General features: G+C 41.4%; 1 protein-coding gene across 1 annotated transcript in view; it reads left to right on the forward strand.

Moving 5' to 3' along the window:
- Window positions 1-19077, forward strand: part of LOC137762788 (carboxyl-terminal PDZ ligand of neuronal nitric oxide synthase protein-like) — a 315104-nt gene that overhangs the window by 244299 nt on the left and 51728 nt on the right. The window contains 1 exon segment of the mRNA XM_068541164.1: window positions 17512-17620. Within this exon segment, the coding sequence (XP_068397265.1) occupies window positions 17512-17620 (109 nt within the window).

Here is a 19077-nt window from a genome sequence, read left to right on the forward strand (position 1 = left end):
GCACATGAGAGGGACACAAGAGATTAACAAATATTCTTGCTCACTTCAGTTCAGTAAAGATTTTTTTGAGCACCTACTATGTGCCACACACTGTGTATAAATCATTTCATTTGATTCGCATAACAATCCTGTGAGACTCTTCTCGTGCCTTTTTGAGGTTGAGAAAACTAAAGCTCAGAGCTTTGAGAAAGTAGAAGAGCTGCCATCTCAGCTGAGGCTTTGTGGCTCTGTTCTGTCAGTTCTTTTATTCCACAAAACCACAGGGATCTCAAGGGATACAGAGGAGTGGATCAGGAAGGGTGTGAACTTCTGATTATGATTTATTTTGCATTGGGAAGACTTACGCCTGATCCCTTTCTCCACATACCACTTAAAGAAGGGAAGTTTTCCCTGTCGTGAAAGCAAGAAGACAAATTGTTCATGGGGAAAGGAGAAGAAGATGCAGCTTTCTAAGCGAAGCTCCCCCAGCACACACCAGTCAAAGCAGCACCCTTCTATTTGTGGTGTGCTGGTATTCTCTCCGCTCTCTGGCTCAGGAGGAAAGCTGTGTCTGAGCAAGAGTCTTCAGGAAGCCTGAGGATCCTCAGAAGCGTAGGAAGGTTGGCTGACCCCAGAAAACATGAACACGCCAAATGTGCGAATCCAGATAACACGGAAGCAGAGGAGAAAGAATTGGCAGCCTGTGTAAAGATTTCGTTTTTGAAAGCCAACAGCAGGCGACAGCTATTTTGGAGAAATTACCAGTGTTGCAGAGAAGTTAAAGCCTTGAAGTATGTGAAAGGATTGTTGGGGTTTTGTGAGGGACACTGGCCTGTTTGTCAAGTAGCGAACAAGAGGAAGTTTACTTATCACAGTGCTTGGTATTTAGAAAGTGCTATATGGTGGTTTGTGGTTGATTCAAGTAAACCAGGGAAGATTTTGTGGGATATAAGAAAGCACTTCTTAACAGCTGTGAAATTAAAACATAAATTAGGGGCTTCCCTGGTGGCGCAGTAGTTGAGAGTCTGCCTGCCAATGCAGGGGACACGGGTTTGAGTCCTGGTCTGAGAAGATCCCACGTGCTGCAGAGCAACTAGGCCCGTGAGCCACAACTACTGAACCTGCGCGTCTGGAGCCTGTGCTCCGCAACAAGAGAGGCCGCGATAGTGAGAGGCCCGCGCACCGCGATGAAGAGTGGCCCCCGCTTGCCGCAACTAGAGAAAGCCCTCGCACAGAAACGAAGACCCAACACAGCCATAAATAAAATAAATAAGTAAATAAAAATTAAAAAAAACAAAACATAAATTAACTGCTGAGATAGGCCGTGAGGGTAACTTAACTGGACTTTCAAAAGATAAATGTGTATTTGTCTGACTCTCACTAGATTTTAAAATTCAATTGATTGCTTACTTCTTATTTTAGGTACACAGTAGACAGTTGTCATAATAATTTAGACATTTTTATAATGTTATGCCTTGAAGAAACCTTAGAAATCAACTATGGTACTCGGATTTCTCTGCCTGCAGTTGTGTAGATGGGCTTGACTGTCTCACGAGGTCTCTCCTAGCCCTAAAATCCCAGACTTCTTTCCAGGTCACACTGTGGTGAGGCAGGTCTGTGAAATACGGCCCAGCTATGGCTGCCAGCAGATCTTGGACAATGTATTCCTACACCTCAGACAGCTGTGAAGTAAGGAGATCAGTTCCATAAGGGACTGTGGCACCATTTCATGAGTTGATCACCATTCCTTTATGCCAAACAGCAGCCCTGAAAATGGCTAAATTGAGGGATGAAGAAGATGAAAACTGACCTAACTTCTAATTAAAGAAAACCAGCCAAAGTGATAAAGGGCCCTGAAAATACGGTGGGAGAGAAAGATAATCAGACCAGAGCAGTAATAGGAAGAAATGATCAAGATGAAGGACAATTTGGTCTAAAGATTAGATTAAAATAAGAGACATGGGGAAAAGAATGATGACCAGGGACAGAAGTGTGGAACTGTGTGAATGCTCCAGGACTGGGTGGGAAGAGAAGACACACCAGTGTTCAGGGAGCATATGCAGGGGCTGGGGGTAAGGGTCGGGGGGTGCTCATTGCTGTAGATTTTGGTGTGGTTCTATTAGCAAAGCATTGGGGGCCTCCCTCCAACCACCACCTTTCCTAATATGTTCCCTAGGCCCTCTGAAGATAACACATTCCTTTGGGGGGACCCACAAAAATCACACGGTCTGGGCTGCTTGGGGAATCACTGCTCCTGTGGGCAGAAGTCATGCTGGGTTTTCCCAGGACCATGACTTTATGGCTGTGCCACGCTCAGCTGGTCTCAAGCAACAGGTTGGTTCTGTTTTCTGTCTTCTGCATTTTTCACATCATGCTTCTTCTCCCAGAGGTTTTCCCTTAAGATCCCGCTGGGTTTTGTCTTTACCATCTGCAAGTTACTTGGTAGCTTATCTTTTCAATCTTCATTCATTTCCATGTGTCCCTGTGGGTTAGGGATGCCCGTGCCTTCCAGGGCCTTCAGAGAAAACTCTCATATTCACATTCAAACTGGAGAACCCCCAGAGAGATGGTGATGTTGGGGGAACAGGGATGATTTCTCTTTGTTCTTCCATTTGCCATTTCTAGAGTTATTTCCACAGTTTTGAAGTATTTGTACAATGGGTTATAGAATATTTGTCCATCTACTATCTCATCCACTTTCAATATTTGCCCATCCCAGAACTTTACAACTGCTCTGAAAGATGTTTTTATTGCCCTTACTTTAAGGATTAGGAAAGAAGGCTGAGAGAAGGAAAAGAGTTTGCCTGGGGCCCCATGGCAGGTCTAGATCCTCTGTCCTGAGGTTCTGTGCTTTCTGCCGTGGCAGGTCCCAGCTGGCTAGGTGAGACCCAGCAGGTTCTGAGCAGAAGACAGCATGGAGACTTTTCTGTGGAGCTCTGTGTCTGTGGGTCTTGGAGAGGGGAGCATGGATGTATACTCAGGAAACCTTGCAGGTGACTCAAGACCCTTCACATTCTCTGTAGCCGGTGGGTTCCAAGGTCAGCCAGCAGTCCCCATGGAGACAAGGGGTAGTAGGGGCAGGATACTAATTGCTGGGGGGACATGGCCATGTCATTTTCGAGTGTATAACATCCAGAGAGAGGGATGGTGACAGAGTAAGGTTGTTGTCTCAGGAAATAAGAGATGAGAACTTGAAGACAGAAGTACAACATAATTTATTCTAATTGGGTCCAAAAAGCTGAGACCATGAAGAAAAATCACGTGGCTGCCTACATTTTCATAAAATGTCTTTTGAGAAGTACACAGTATGGAAAGCAGAGCTTAAAATCAAGTATAAGTGCAGAGGAACTGAAACCCTGAATGCGTTGGGTTCATGGAAAAGACTGACGATGAGAGAAGAAAAGTATAAAAGAAAAGAGAGTAGCACATGGCAAAGAGATATTCTGAAGTCCCATTGTTCTAACTATGTATCTCCTTTTTTTTTTTTTTTTTTTTTTTACCTCAAGTAGAGAACTGTCGGATCTTCAAACTAGAAACACTAGAACATAGGTGATTTGAGAAATAGAAGTTTGAAAACCACGAGGAAAAAGGCAGGCGTCCCTCACTCCTTTAAATGTGTCCAGGCCTTGGTCACTTAAGACCTGGAGTCCTAAAGAATGTGATTGCAAAATGATGATTGATCATCTTTGCAAAATCATGGGGAATGGATGAGATATGAGAAGATTACAAGAAAAAGACACTTCACTTTTTAGAAAGGGGGAAAATCTGGGTCTAGGAATTATAGACTAGTGAACTTGTCATTGCCCCTGGGCAAAATTCTAGAAGAGATCATTAAGCAGATGATCTGTGAGAGCTTGGAAAAGGAAATAGTGATCCCTAGGAGACAGTCCTAAAAACCAATTACCAAGTATGCTTAGGAAATCTGCCTTAAGAGCAGCTATGCAAATTAGATTTGACTGTTCGAGTTGACCACAGTGTGAATGAGCAGTGAGATGCTGTAACTAAAGAAAAAAATATGATCAGAGATGCTTTGCTAAAAAAATATGATCAGAGATGCTTTGCTAAAAATTCAGTTCTAGAGCATAGAAAATATCCAAATTCACTCTGTCGTGTTCTCATCCCTTTAGGACTATGCATTCAGTTCTGTGAACTGTGTTTTAAGAGTTATTGGTAGATTGGGGTATGTACAGAAAAGGTTAACAAGGAAGATGGAGATCGTATTTACTGAACAAGCAACTCACCATATGTTGGGCATTGTGTTAAATACTGGAGGGGAGTGTTTTAATACTTAATACTATGAAGAGATCATTAATCTACCTATTTTCAGATCAGGAAAGAAAAGGTTATGTCAACTGAATAGTTTGCATAAGGCCAACAGCTAGGAAGTGGCAAAGCTAAGACTTGAACCCAGATCTCTCTCAACCCAAAGCCCATACTCTTTTCACAGTACAAACCTGCCAGAGCAATAAAGGATCTAGAAAATGGGCTGGTTGAGGAACTCTTGAAGGAAGAGGAAGTGTGTCATTTTAAAGAATGAGAGGAGTAAATATAAGTATGGTGGTGGTTTTCAAAGGGTTGCCATTTAGAAGGATTAGCCTTGTTCTCTAAGGCCCCAAAGGATAGAACTAGGGCAGTAGTGTGGCAGTACTAATAGTAGTTACCATTTATTAACCATTTGCTATAAGCTGATCTTTCTGCATACATTCATTCTTTAAACCTCATGAGTGAGGTACAGTACTATGGTTATCCCCATTTCACAGGTGAAGAACCATGAGTAAATCCAGATAATGCCCAGGATCTCACAGCTAGTAAGTAGCAGAGCCTGGACCTATAATCCAGATCTGTCCCACACCAGGGCCAGTGTTTTCAACCATTTCCTTCCACTGCATTGCTGTTGGTAGATTTCTAATCAATGTAAGGGGAAATTTCCAAGTAATTAGAAGCCCTCCAAAAGGAGGAATGGCTACTCTAACTGGAGTGAACTGCCCATCACTGACAAATGCTGAATGACAGGGACGCTGGGTTGGACAGATCTGAGGACTACACAGGTCTCTTTCTACTCTACATTCCGTTTTTTTTTTTTTCCTGTGCTCCTAAAAGAAACACATTTACCTATAGATTAATAGTCAAGGAAGTGAGAAGCGGGGTGTTGGTGGTGGGTCTAGTGGTTCTTTATCAATCCGTCAACTTGAATTCCAACATAACTATAAACCCCAAATCCAGTTTCCCCAAGATATTGTTTATATTTCAGTAATTTATGTTAAGTTTATGGACATAACAGTGTACAGAAAAGTTTATTGCTGTGGCTTGAACGCATAACAGTTCCATCAGTGAGTGAAAATTATAATTCTATGCATATTTTGAAATAAAACCAAGAAATTTGAAGTGGGAATAAATCTAATAAGATCTTAGTAATCATTATTAACACTATATGAACTACTTTGGTATCCTACCCTTTAATTATACTGAAAGTTATGAAAATTGAGATACTTTTTGGAAGTGGGATCAGAACTGCACTAGACTTAAGGATTAAGATTAAGGAGGGGAAAAGGGAAATCTTTCCTTATTCTCTTGAGTCCTCATATTATTCTTTCTCCCCTCCCCCACCCCCAACACACACACAATCACAGTTCTTAAAACCAAGGTATGAAGAAGTAAGGGTTCGTGGAATATAGTTGTAGATCTAGAAGTTTGGACGTGAGGCCTTAATTTGTTGATTTATTAATTTGTCGGTGAATGAGGTCACATGGAAAAACTTCCTGCTTCTTGATTGTGTTGGCAGATACTTTCCTAAACTCTAACTAGTTGACTTTATAGTTAGCTAGAGATTATTGACTTTTAATAACTTACACATTAAGTTTCTGAACTCAGACATAAAAGAGCAGTCTCCAAAGAGCTCCAGTCCAAAGAGAGTGGCTGCATCCATGCCCAGGTTGTCATCATATTTGCCGAAAAGGTGCTTTGTCTACCAAGGTAAAGTTAACACTAGCTTGCTGCCATCCCTGAGTGCCTTCCATGTCTCTGTGTCTTGTTGGCATGCCAGTCTGCCTTCATATCTGCTCCATCGGTTTAAAATCTAGTTCTCAGTCCTTAGGGTGTTACCTAATAATAAATGAAAAACTCAAAAATCAAAGGAGTTTTATGTGTGATGCATCTGAACTAACGGGACTTCACTTCTGTCTGGGGGTGGGGGAAGTGAATAGCCAGGCAGAGCACATTATGGGTGCTTATTAATGACAACAAGGATGCCTCCCTCCCTCATAAGCAGGCATTAGGAACCTCCTATGTGCCAATCACAGTGCTGGCACTGGAATACCAAGATGTGGCCCTTGTTGCTTCAAGAAGCTTCAGTATAAACATCATAGTGAGTATTGGTTCAAGGTGGCGGAGTAGAAGGGCGTGCGCTCACTCCCTCTTGCGAGAGCACAGGAATCACAGCTAACTGCTGAGCAGTCATCGACAGAAAGACACTGGAAGTCACTAAAAAAGATACCCCACATCCAAAGACAAAGGAGAAGCTGCAATGAGACGGTAGGAGGGGCGCAACCACGATAAAATCAAATCCCATAACCACTGGGTGGGTGACTCACAAGCTGGAGAACACTTATACCACAGAAGTCCACCCACTGGAGTGAAGGTTCTGAGCCCCACTTCAGGCTTCCCAACCTGGGGCTCTGGCAACAGGAGGAGGAATTCCCAGAGAATCATACTTTGAAACCTAGCAGGATTTGATTGCAGGACTTCGACAGGACTGGGGGAAACAGAGACTTCACTCTTGGAGGGCACACATAAAGTAGTGTGTGCATCAGGACCCAGGGGGAAGGAGCAGTGACCCCAAGGGAGACTGAACCAGACATACCTGCTAGTGGTGGAGGGTCTCCTGCAGAGGCAGGAGGTGGCTGCGGCTCACTGTGGGGACAAGGACACTGGCAGCAGAAGTTCTGGGAAGTACTCCTTAGTGTGAGCCCTCGCAGAGTCCGCCATTAGCCCCACCAAAGAGCCCACGAAGGCTCCAGTGCTGGGTCACCTCAGGCCAATCAACAAGGAGGGAACTCAGTCCCACCCATCAGCTGACAAGTGGCTTAAAGTTTTACTGAGCTCTGCCCACCAGAGCAACACCCAGCTCTACCCACTACCAGTCCCTCCCATCAGGAAACCGACACAAGCCTCTTAGATAGCCTCATCCACCAGAGGGCAGACAGCAGAAGCAAGAAGAACTACAGTCCTGCAACCTGTGGAACGAAAACCACAGCCACAGAAAGATAGACAAAATGAAAAAGCAGAGGGCTATGTACCACATGAAGGAACAAGGTAAAACCCCAGAAAAACAATTATATGAAGTGGAGATAGGTAACCTTCCAGAAAAAAAAAAAAATTCAGAATAATGATAGTGAAGATGATCTAGGACCTCGGAAGAAGAATGGAGGCAAGGATCGAGAAGATGCAAGAAATGTCTTAAAAAGACCTAGAAGAATTAAAGAACAAACACCTAAAAGAATTAAAGAACAAACAAACAGAGATGAACAGTACAATAACTGAAATGAAAAATACACTAGAAGGAATCAATAACAGCATAACTGTTATTAGCAGAAGAATGGAGAAATGAGCTGGAAGACAGAATGGTGGAATTCACTGCCATGGAACAGAATAAAGGAAAAAGAATGAAAAGAACTGAAGACAGCCTAAGAGACCTCCGGGACAAAATGAAACGCACCAACTTTCGCATTATAGGTGTCCCAGAAGGAGAAGAGAGAGAGAAAGGACCCGAGAAAATATTTGAAGAGATTACAGTCGAAAACTTCCCTAACATGGGAAAGGAAGTAGCCACCCAAGTCCAGGAAGCAGAGAGTCCCAGACAGAATAAACACAAGGAGAAACATGCCAAGACATATAGTAATCAAATTGACAAAATTTAAGGACGAAGAAAAATTATGAAAAGCAACAAGGGAAAAATGACAAATAACATACAAGGGAACTCCCATAAGGTTAACAGCTGATTTCTCAGCAGAAACTCTACAAGCCAGAAAGGAGTGACACAATATATTTAAAGTGATGAGAGGGAAGAACCTGCAACCAGTATTACTCTACCCGGCAAGGATCTCATTCAGATTCAACGGAGAAATCAAAAGCTTTACAGATAAGCAAAAGCTAAGAGAATTCAGCACCACCAAACCGGCTCTACAACAAATGCTAAAGGAATTTCTCTAAGTGGGAAACACAAGAGAAGAAAAGGACCTGCAAAAACAAACCCAAAAATCCTCAACAAAATACTAGCGAACAGAATCCAACAGCACATTAAAAGGATCATACACCATGATCAAGTGGGGTTTATTCCAGGAATGCAAGGATTCTTCAATATACGCAAATCAATCAACGTAATACACCACAGTAACAAACTGAAGGAGAAAAACCATATGATCATCTCAGTAGATGCAGAGAAAGCTTTCGACAAAATTCAACACCCATTTATGATAAAAGCCCTGCAGAAAGTAGGCATAGAGGGAACTTTCCTCAACATAATAAAGGCCATATATGACAAACCCACAGCCAACATCATTCTCAATGGTGAAAAACTGAAACCATTTCCACTAAGATCAGGAACAAGACAAGGCTGCCCACTCTCACCACTATTATTCAACATAGTTTTGGAAGTTTTAGCCACAGCAATCAGAGAAGACAAAGAAATAAAAGGAATCCAAATCGGAAAAGAAGAAGTAAAGCTGTCACTGTTTGCAGATGGCATGATACTATACATAGAGGATCCTAAAGATGCTACCAGAAAACTACTAGAGCTAATCAATGAATTTGGTAAAGTAGCAGGATACAAAGTTAATGCACAGAAATCTCTTGCATTCCTACATACTAATGACGAAAAATCTGAAAGTGAAATTAAGAAAACACTCCCATTTACCACTGCAACAAAAAGAATAAAATATCTAGGAATAAACCTACCTAAGGAGACAGAAGACCTGTATGCAGAAAACTATCAGACACTGATGAAAGAAATTAAAGATGATACAAATAGATGGAGAGATATGCCTTGTTCTTTGATTGGAAGAATCAACATTGTGAAAATGACTCTACTACCCAAAGCAATCTACAGATTCAATGCAATCCCTATCAAACTACCACTGGCATTTTTCACAGAACTAGAAGGAAAAATTTCACAGTTTGTATGGAAACACAAAAGACCCCGAGTAGCCAAAGCAATCTTGAGAGCGAAAAATGGAGCTGGAGGAATCAGGCACCCTGACTTCAGACTATACTACAAAGCTACAGTAATCAAGACAGTATGGTACTGGCACAAAAACAGAAATACAGATCAATGGAACAGGATAGAAAGCCCAGAGATAAACTCATGCACTTATGGTCAACTAATCTATCACAAAGGAGGCAAGTATATACAATGGAGAAAAGACAGCCTCTTCAATAAGTGGTGCTGGGAAAACTGGACAGCTACATGTAAAAGAATGAAATTAGAACACTTCCTTACACAAAAATAAACTCAAAATGGATTAAAGACCTAAATGTAAGGCCAGACACTATCAAACTCTTAAAGGAAAACATAGGCAGAACACTCTATGACATAAATCACAGATCCTTTTTGACCCACCTCCTAGAGAAATGGAAATAAAAACAAAAATAAATGGGACCTAATGAAACTTACAAGCTTTTGCACAGCAAAGGAAACCATAAACAAGATGAAAAGACAACCCTCAGAATGGGAGAAAATATTGCAAATGAAGCAACTGACAAAGGATTAATCTCCAAAATTTACAAGCAGCTCATGCAGCTCAATATGAAAAAAACAAACAACCCAATCCAAAAATGGGCAGAAGACCTAAATAGACATTTCTCCAAAGAAGATACACAGATTGCCAACAAACACATGAAAGGATGCTCAACATCACTAATCATTAGATAAATGCAAATCAAAACTACAATGAGGTATCACCTCACACCAGTCAGAATGGCCATCATCAAAAAATCTACAAACAATAAATGCTGGAGAGGGTGTGGAGAAAAGGGAACCCTCTTGCACTGTTGGTGGGAATGTAAATTGATACAGCCGCTATGGAGAACAGTATGGAGGGCCCTTAAAAAACTAAAAATAGAACTACCAAACGACCCAGCAATCCCACTACTGGGCATATACCCTGAGAAAACCATAATTCAAAAAGAGTCATGTACCACAATGTTCATTGCAGCTCTATTTACAATAGCCAGGACATGGAAGCAACCTAGGTGTCCATCATCGGATGAATGGATAAAGAAGATGTGGCACATATATACAGTGGAATATTACTCAGCCCTAAAAAGAAACGAAATTGAGTTATTTGTAGTGAGGTGGATGGAGTTAGAGTCTGTCATACAAAGTGAAGTAAGTCAGAAAGAGAAAAACAAATACCGTATGCTAACACATATATATGGAATCTAAGTGGGAAAAAAAAGGTCATGAAGAACCCAGTGGTAAGACGGGAATAAAGACACAGACCTACTAGAGAATGGACTTGAGGATATGGGGAGGGGGAAGGGTAAGCTGTGACAAAATGAGAGAGTGTCATGGACATATATACACGACCAAATGTAAAATAGATAGCTAGTGGGAAGCAGCCGCATAGCACAGGGAGATCAGCTCTGTGCTTTGTGACCACCTAGAGGGGTGAGATAGGGAGAGTGGGAGGGAGGGAGATGCAAGAGGGAAGAGATATGGGAACATATGTATATGTATAACTGATTCACTTTGTTATAAAGCAGAAACTAACACACCATTGTAAAGCAATTATACTCCAATAAAGATGTTAAAAAAAAACCCAAAACGATGAAGAAAGTGGTAATAGGAACATGCATATCGATAACTACCTTAAATGTGAATGGATTAAATGCTCCACCCAAAGACAGAAGCTCGCTGATTGGCTACAAAAACAAGACCTATCTATATGCTGTCTACAAGAGACCCACTTCAGACCTAGGGAAACATACAGACTGAAAGTGAGGGGATGGAAAAAGGTATTCCATGCAAATGGAAATGAAAAGAAAGCTGGAGTAGCAATACTCATATCAGAAAAAATAGACTTTAAAATAAAGAATGTTACAAGAGACAAGGAAGGACACTACATAATGATCAAGGGATCAATCCAAGAAGAAGATATAACAATTATAAATATATATGCACCCAACATAGGAGCACCTCAATACATAAGGCAAATGCTAACAGCTATAAAAGAGGAAATCGACAGTAACACAATAACAGTGGGGGACTTTAACACTTCACTTACACCAATGGACAGATCATCCAGACAGAAAATTAATAAGGAAACACAAGCTTTAAATGACACAAGAGACCAGATTTAATTGATATTTATAGGACATTCCATCCAAAAACAGCAGATTACACTTTCTTCTCAAGTGCACACGGAACATTCTCCAGGATAGATCACATCTTGGGTCACAAATCAAACCTCAGTAAATTTAAGAAAATTGAAATCACATCAGGCATCTTCTCTGACCGCAACACTATGAGATTAGAAATCAATTACGGGAAAAAAGACGTAGAAAACACGAACACATGGAGGCTAAACAATACGTTACTAAATAACCAAGAGATCACTGAAGAAGCCAAAGAGGAAATCAAAATATACCTAGAGACAAATGACAACAGAAACATGATGATCCACAACCTATGGGATGAAGTAAAAGCAGTTCTAAGAGGGAAGTTTATGGCAATACAATCCTACCTCAAGAAACAAGAAAAATCTCAAACAATCTAACTTTATACCTAAAGGAACTAGAGAAAGAAGAACAAACAAAACCCAAAGTTAGTAGAAGGAGAGAATTCATAAAGATCAGAGCAGAAATAAATGAAATAAAAACAAAGAAAACAGTAGCAAAGATCAATAAAACTAAAAGCTGGTTCTGTTAGAAGATAAAATTCATAAACCTTTAGCCAGACTCATCAAAAAGAGGGAGAGGACTCATATCAATAAAATTAGAAATGAAAAAGGAGAAGTTACAATGGACACTGCAGAAATAGAAAGCATCATTAGAGACTACTACAAGCAACTCCGTGCCACTAACATGGACAACCTGGAAGAAATGGACAAATTCTTGAAAAGGTATGACCTTCCAAGACTGAACCAGGAAGGAACAGAAAACATGAACAGACCAATCACAAGTAATGAAGTTGAAACCGTGATTAAAAATCTTCCAACAAACAAAAGTCCGGGACCAGATGGCTTCACAGGTGAATTCTTTCAAACATTTAGAGAAGAGCTAACACCCATCCTTCTCAAACCCTTCAAAAAAATTGCAGAGATAGGGACACTCCCAAACTCATTCTACAAGGCCACCATCACCCTGATACCAAAACAAGACAAAGATAGTACAAAAAAGAAAATTACAGACCAATATCACTGATGAATATAGATGCAAAAATCCTCAACAAAATACTAGCAAACAGAATCCAACAACACATTAAAAGGGTCATGCACCACGATCAAGTGGGATTTATCCCAGGGATGCAAGGATTCTTCAATATATGCAAATCAATCAACGTGATACCCCATATTAACAAATTGAAAAATAAAAACCATATGATCATCCCAGTAGATGCAGAAAAAGCTTTTGCCAAAATTCAACACCCATTTATGATAAAAAAAAAACTCTCCAGAAAGTGGGCATAGAGGGAAGCTACCTCAACATTGTGAAGGCTATATATGACAAACCCACAGCAAACATCGTTCTCCATGGTGAAAAACTGAAAGCATTTCCTCTAAGATCAGGAACGAGACAATGGTGTCCACTTTCGCCACTATTATTCCACATAGTTTTGGAAGTCCTAGCCATGGCAGTCAGAGAAGAAAAAGAAATAAAAGGAATACAAATTGGAAAAGAAGAATTAAAACTGTCACTGTTTGCAGATGGCATGATACTATACATAGATAATCCTAAGGATGCCACCAGAAAACTACTAGAGCTAATCAATGAATTTGGTAAAGTTGCAGGGTACAAAATTAATGCACAGAAATCTCTTGCATTCCTATACACTGACAACAGAAGATCAGAAAGAGAAATTAAGGAAATAATCCCATTCACCATTGCAACAAAAAGAATAAAATACCTAGGAATAAAGCTACCTAAGGAGGTGAAAGACCTGTACTTAGAAATCTATAAGACACTGATGAAAGAAATCAAAGATGACGCAAACAAGTGGAGAGATATACCATGTTCTTGGATTGGAAGAATTAATATTGTGAAAATGACTATACTACCCAAAGCAGTCTACAGATTCAGTGCAATCCCTATCAAACTACCAATGGCTTTTTTCATAGAACTAGAACAAAAAATTTCACAATTTGTATGGAAACACAAAAGACCCCAAATAGCCAAAGCAATCTTGAGAAAGAAAAACGGAGCTGGAGGAGTCAGCCTCCCAGACTTCAGACTATACTACAAAGCTACAGTAATTAAGACAGTATGGTGCTGGCTCAAAAACAGAAATATATACATCAATGGAACAGGATAGAAAGCCCAGAGGTAAACCCACGCACCTATGGTCAACTAATGTATGACAAAGGAGGCAAGGATATACAATGGAGAAAAGACAGTCTCTTCGATAAGTGGTGCTGGGAACTCTGGACAGCTAAATTTAAAAGAATGAAATTAGAACATTCCCTAACACCATACACAAAAATAAACTCAAAATGGATTAAAGACCTAAATGTAAGACCAGACACTATAAAACTCTTAGAAGAAAACAGGAAGAACACTCTGTGACATAAATCACAGCAAGATCTTTTTTGACCCACCTCTTAGAGTAATGGAAATAAAAACAAAAATAAACAAATGGGACCTAATGAAACTTAAAAGCTTTTGCACAGCAAAGGAAACTATAAACAAGACAAAAAGGCAACCCTCAGAATGGGAGAAAATATTTGCAAACGAATCAACGGACAAATGATTAATCTCCAAAATATATAGATGGCTCATGCAGCTCAATATTAAAAAAACAAAGAACCCAGTCCAAAAGTGGGCAGAAAACCTAGATAGATATCTGTCCAGAGAAGACATACAGATGGCCAAGAGGCACATGAAAATCTGCTCAACATCACTAATTATTAGAGAAACGCAAATCAAAACTACAATGAAGTATCACCTCACACTGGTTAGAATGGGCATCATCCGAAAATCTACAAACAACAAATGCTGGAGAGGGTGAGGAGAAAAGGGAACCCTCTTGCACTGTTGGTGGGAATGTAAATTGATACAGCCACTATGGAGGACAGGATGGAGGTTTCTTAAAAAACTAAAAATAGAATTACCATACGACCCAGCAATCCCACTACTGGGCATATACCCAGAGAAAATCATAATTCAGAAAGACATATGCACCCCAGTGTTCATTGCAGCACTATTTACAATAGCCAGGTCATGGAAGCAACCTAAATGCCCATAGACAGATGAATGGATAAAGAAGATGTGGTACGTATATAGAATGGAATAGTACTCAGCCATAAAAAGGAGGAATGAAATTGGGTCATTTGTAGAGATGTGGATGGACCTAGAGACTGTCATACAGAGTGAAGTAAGTCAGAAAGAGGAAAACAAATATAGTATATTAATGCATATATGTGGAATCTAGAAAAATGGTACAGACGAACCGGTTTGCAAGGCACAGATGTAGAGAACAAACGTATGGACACCAGCGTGGGAAAGGGGAGGAGGGTGGTGGTGGATGAATTGGGAGATTGGGATTGACATATATACAGTAATATTGTATAAAATAGATTACTAATAACCTGCTGTATAAAAAAATAAAATTAAATTCCGAAAAAATAAAAATAAATATAAAAATAAACATCATAGTATGAGATAACATGCTATGGTAAAGGTGAACCCAGGGGCATTCAGCAGCTCAGACTTGGGGGCAGGGTGGGCAGGGAATGCTTCTCTGAATCAAGTCTTCAAGGATGCCAGAGGTGTCACAGCAGTTGCAAAGGCAGGCAGATGTATGCATCTGGTTCTGAAGGGCAATGTAGGTCAGGCTCCTGGAGAGAGATGGAAGCAGAAACATAGATACTCCATGCTGAGGAGTTTGGACTTGGTCTGAGGGCAGTAGGAAACCTTTGAATGGTTTTTAGAAGGAAATACTAGGATGTGGTTTGTGTTTTCAAAAATACCACTTTGCTAGCAATATAGAGAGTGGCTTGGCAGTAGGTGAGGTAGGAAGCAGAGAGACACTAGGTGAGTTGCAAAATTCCAGGTGAACAGTAGGACCTGTGAACTAAGGCAGTACTGTGGAACTGAAGGAAAATGTATATTTCAGAGCCATGTCAAGGAGGTGGGCTGCAGAGAACTTGGTCATGAGTGACAGATATTGGAGAACAAGGGAGGAAGGAGTCAAAGGTGTTGCCCAGGTTTCTGGCTTGAGTGGACATGGCGCCCCTCATCGAGAGAGGGCTTGGGAGAAGGAAGGCCATGTTTGCCTGAGAATTACAGGGGAGATGATTAATTTAGTTGGGGAACGTGATGAATTTGAAGCTTGAGAGAAGATCAGGAGTGTGTGTCCAGAAGGACTGGCTGGCTGGGCCTGGAGCTCAGGCAGGAGATGCTGAGGTGCCGTTGTTGGTTTGTCCCTTCCGTGTTAGGAGGACACTTTGGCGTCATTAGAAGAATCGGGTACTCTGTGGTGCAGGCCCGATAATGTTAGATTAGCTTTCCTAGAAGCCACATTAAACAAACATAATAACCTCTATTTCAGCATCGTTCAGAGTTGGTGGACACGTGAGATGAACTGAAATGACTTTTAGCAGAGTTCAGCAGAGAAGCTTTGGTCCCCAAGGTGAACTTGGATTTCCTCTGGGGATTGTTCTCCTCTCTGTATCACTTCTCTTTTGAAAGTCCCTCTCAGACTTCTTGGGGTCCTTGGTAAGAATCTCAGTAAAAAGGCTGCTTAGAGGTGATATCGGTAAGGAGAAGTAAAAAGCACTTTACTCATTATTTCATCTTCCCAATGACACTGCAAGGTGTTACTATTAAAAGTTCCATTTTACAGATAAGAAAACTGAGCCTCTGAGGGTTCCCCGGCTTACCTTATGGTAAGGGGCACAGTTGTGGATATGACTCTAAATCCCGTTCTCTCTGTGCTGCACAGAAAGACTGACTCAGACATACCAGGCCTGTGAAATCCTGGGATGGAAAAGTTGTGTTTTCATTGAGGAAAAGATTCTGGGGGGGAAATGATGTGTCCCCAGGGTGTTTATCAAGAGCAACACTCTCCTCAATGCTCAAATCAGTTCCTCTGATGTATCCCTGATACTCGCCTCCTCTGCCCCATGTTGACAGCACTCAGACTTGGTAGTTCTGGTGGTACCCTGTCCGAGGCCCACCTAAGAGTCAGCCATTAGGGCCTTGCTTATAATTTTCCCCTTTTCCTGGCCTTTCCTCTGCCTCTACCCTCACTGCCCACCCACAGCAGCCAGAGGGATTCTTTAGTCTAAAGCATCAGGAAGTCAGTCCTCTGCTCAGAAGCCTCTAATGGCTTCTCGTCTCACTTGGAGTACACCCCCTGCCCTTCAAGGTCTCCTGTGTTCTGGCCTTTGATTGCTTCTCTGACCCTGTCACTGACCGCACTCCCTTGACTTGAGCCACGCTGACCTTCTGGCCATTCCTTGAATGCTTAGAGCACCTTATAAACACCACCTGGCTTTGAAACTTGCTGTTCCCACTTTCTGCACTGCCCTTGCCCACGTAGTCCAGTGACTGGCACCCTCACATCATTAGGTCTTTGCCTCTCTTTGAGGCCTTCCTGCTAACCACCCTGTCTAAAATAGCGGCTCTGTCATGTTCTGTCCCTTATTTTTCTTCATGGCACTCATTTTCTATTTGTTTATTGATATCTCCTGAATATGAGCTCCATGAGTTCAGGGGCTTTATATGTTCTGTTGCTTGTTCCTCTGGCTGCTGGGATAGTGCCTGGCCCATGGTGTGCACTCAGGGGGATTGGTTGACTGATGGAATGAATACATGGAAGCTGTGAACTTGATGGTGTGGGACAGAAAGTGAAGTCACTGTCACCGAGGGACCTACAATAATGAAACAGAGTGTCTCCCAATGCGGTTAGCATTGCTGGTTCCCTAAGTCTCCTCATCTGGAGGTAACTGTGAACAGGTATTAGGAAACCTCCCCACATTTCCCTGGCTTAGATGCAGATTTATTGCTCTGGTAAGGATGGGAATGATTTTTTCCTTCTAACATACAAGTTGCCAGGACAGATTTACTAGTGATAGCGTGGGGTCCATGTCCTACCTGTGTCCACTCTTTCACATCTGGAGGTCACTCACTGGAATGTCAGTGTTGGTGGAGCCCATGGAAAGTGCCTCCTGCATTGTGGCTTTCATAGGAAGAAAGCTTTCTCTAAGGACTTGACTTGAGTGAGCTCTGTCTGTAGAGTGTCCTTAAACAGAGGTTTCCTCATTGGAGATTTGAACCTAATGCCATTTTCAGTGCATTTTTCTGTTGTTCTTCCTGTAGGATCTTCTACGTCTCTCACGATTCCCAAGACTTGAAGATCTTCAGCTATATCGCTCGAGATGGTGCCAGCAATATCTTCAGGTGTAACGTCTTTAAATCCAAGAAGAAGGTAAAGGGGCTGTCATCTCTTATTTTCCTCTGATGGAACCAGAGTGCTCCTAACATTGACCCATCTCCCTGTTGATAGAGAGGCAAGATTTGGAGGTGGCTATTTTAATGCAAGATATAGGGGAACTCTCTCACTAGTCTGTCATTGCTTCTATATAATGCAATTCTCTTTTAGTTTCATTTGAACTTTGTACTTAGTTTTATGTGAACAACTGGAGAGATCTTGACCATTGGTTAAGGGCTCTGCAACAGGAGCAGGCAGACAGCTCCAGGAGTGGTGCTCCCCTTGACGTGTGGTAGAAAAGAAGATTGCCGCTAGCTAAGGTGACCCTTCATCATAATTCTATATACTGTTCAGTGGCCTACAAACATGACATGTGGGATCTAGTTAGACTTTGTGATGTTGGTTGTCCTGGATGATTATTTTGTAACCATCATTGATGTATAGTAACCTTGATGCTTGAGTAAATGCAACTTTTGCAATTCCGTAGAGGCATGCTTCCTCTCTATCATTCGTCCCGGAGTCTAACACACAAAACTGGGGCTTGGAAACGTGGGCTGTAGCCCCTCTTCTCCCCCGGAACTCTGAATGATGTTATGAGGGTCAGTATCCCCCATGGGTCTCAGTTTCCTTGTCTATAAAATGAGGAGGAGAGCCAAAACCAGCCTTTCTTAAAATGTATCCTGTAAAACATTTACCATCCCAAATGTTTCATGTTAAAATTATTCAACTTAAATGTGCTGGGAAGTCCTAAAGTCAGAGAAATCCCTGTAACGCAGCATTTTTCAAACTGAATTGGCCATGGAATCATATTTTTTCCATGTATAAGTGTTAATATCCTGGGAACTACTTTACTATAGAGGTGACTTTGGAAAACGCTATTTGTGTCTGAAAGGTCCCTTACAGGTGTGGAGTGGTGAGGTCCCAACCATTCTAGACACAAACCACTAACCCTGGCTTTCTATGAGGACTCCTTCCAAATTTTCTCCTGCTTGTCCCTTCTTTGATGCTATGTGATATCTTAATGCATCTTATGCCATAAGACATCTTTAATAGATTTGTAGGTACCTTGCCAAGTGGGGATAATACGAATAAAAACGTGACAGGGTCAAGATTTACTATTATATATGTCCTGTCCCCCACCCTAGCTCCATAAAGAGAATTATACTTTGCTGATTTAGCCTCTTCCTCTAAGGAGATTTGTGGCCTTACCCACCTATTCCCAAGCTTTTTAATGCAAATCATGGAATTGGATGGAAAGAGCTAGAACTGGAAAGGTAGAAGGAAAAAGGGGCAAGTCGCCAGATTTCACTTTTCGATAATAGTACAGTTGAGAGGAAAAAAATGAAAGTGGGGTGAAGTTGAGCTGCATACTAAAGATCTGATAGAAAGAGTAGGAAGGAGAGGGAGAGAAAGAAAAACCAGAGGGGCTGGAGATGAGAATTTAGGGCTTGGGA

This window comes from Eschrichtius robustus, chromosome 3 (genome assembly GCF_028021215.1).
Source record: "Eschrichtius robustus isolate mEscRob2 chromosome 3, mEscRob2.pri, whole genome shotgun sequence".
Lineage (NCBI taxonomy): Eukaryota > Metazoa > Chordata > Mammalia > Artiodactyla > Eschrichtiidae > Eschrichtius > Eschrichtius robustus.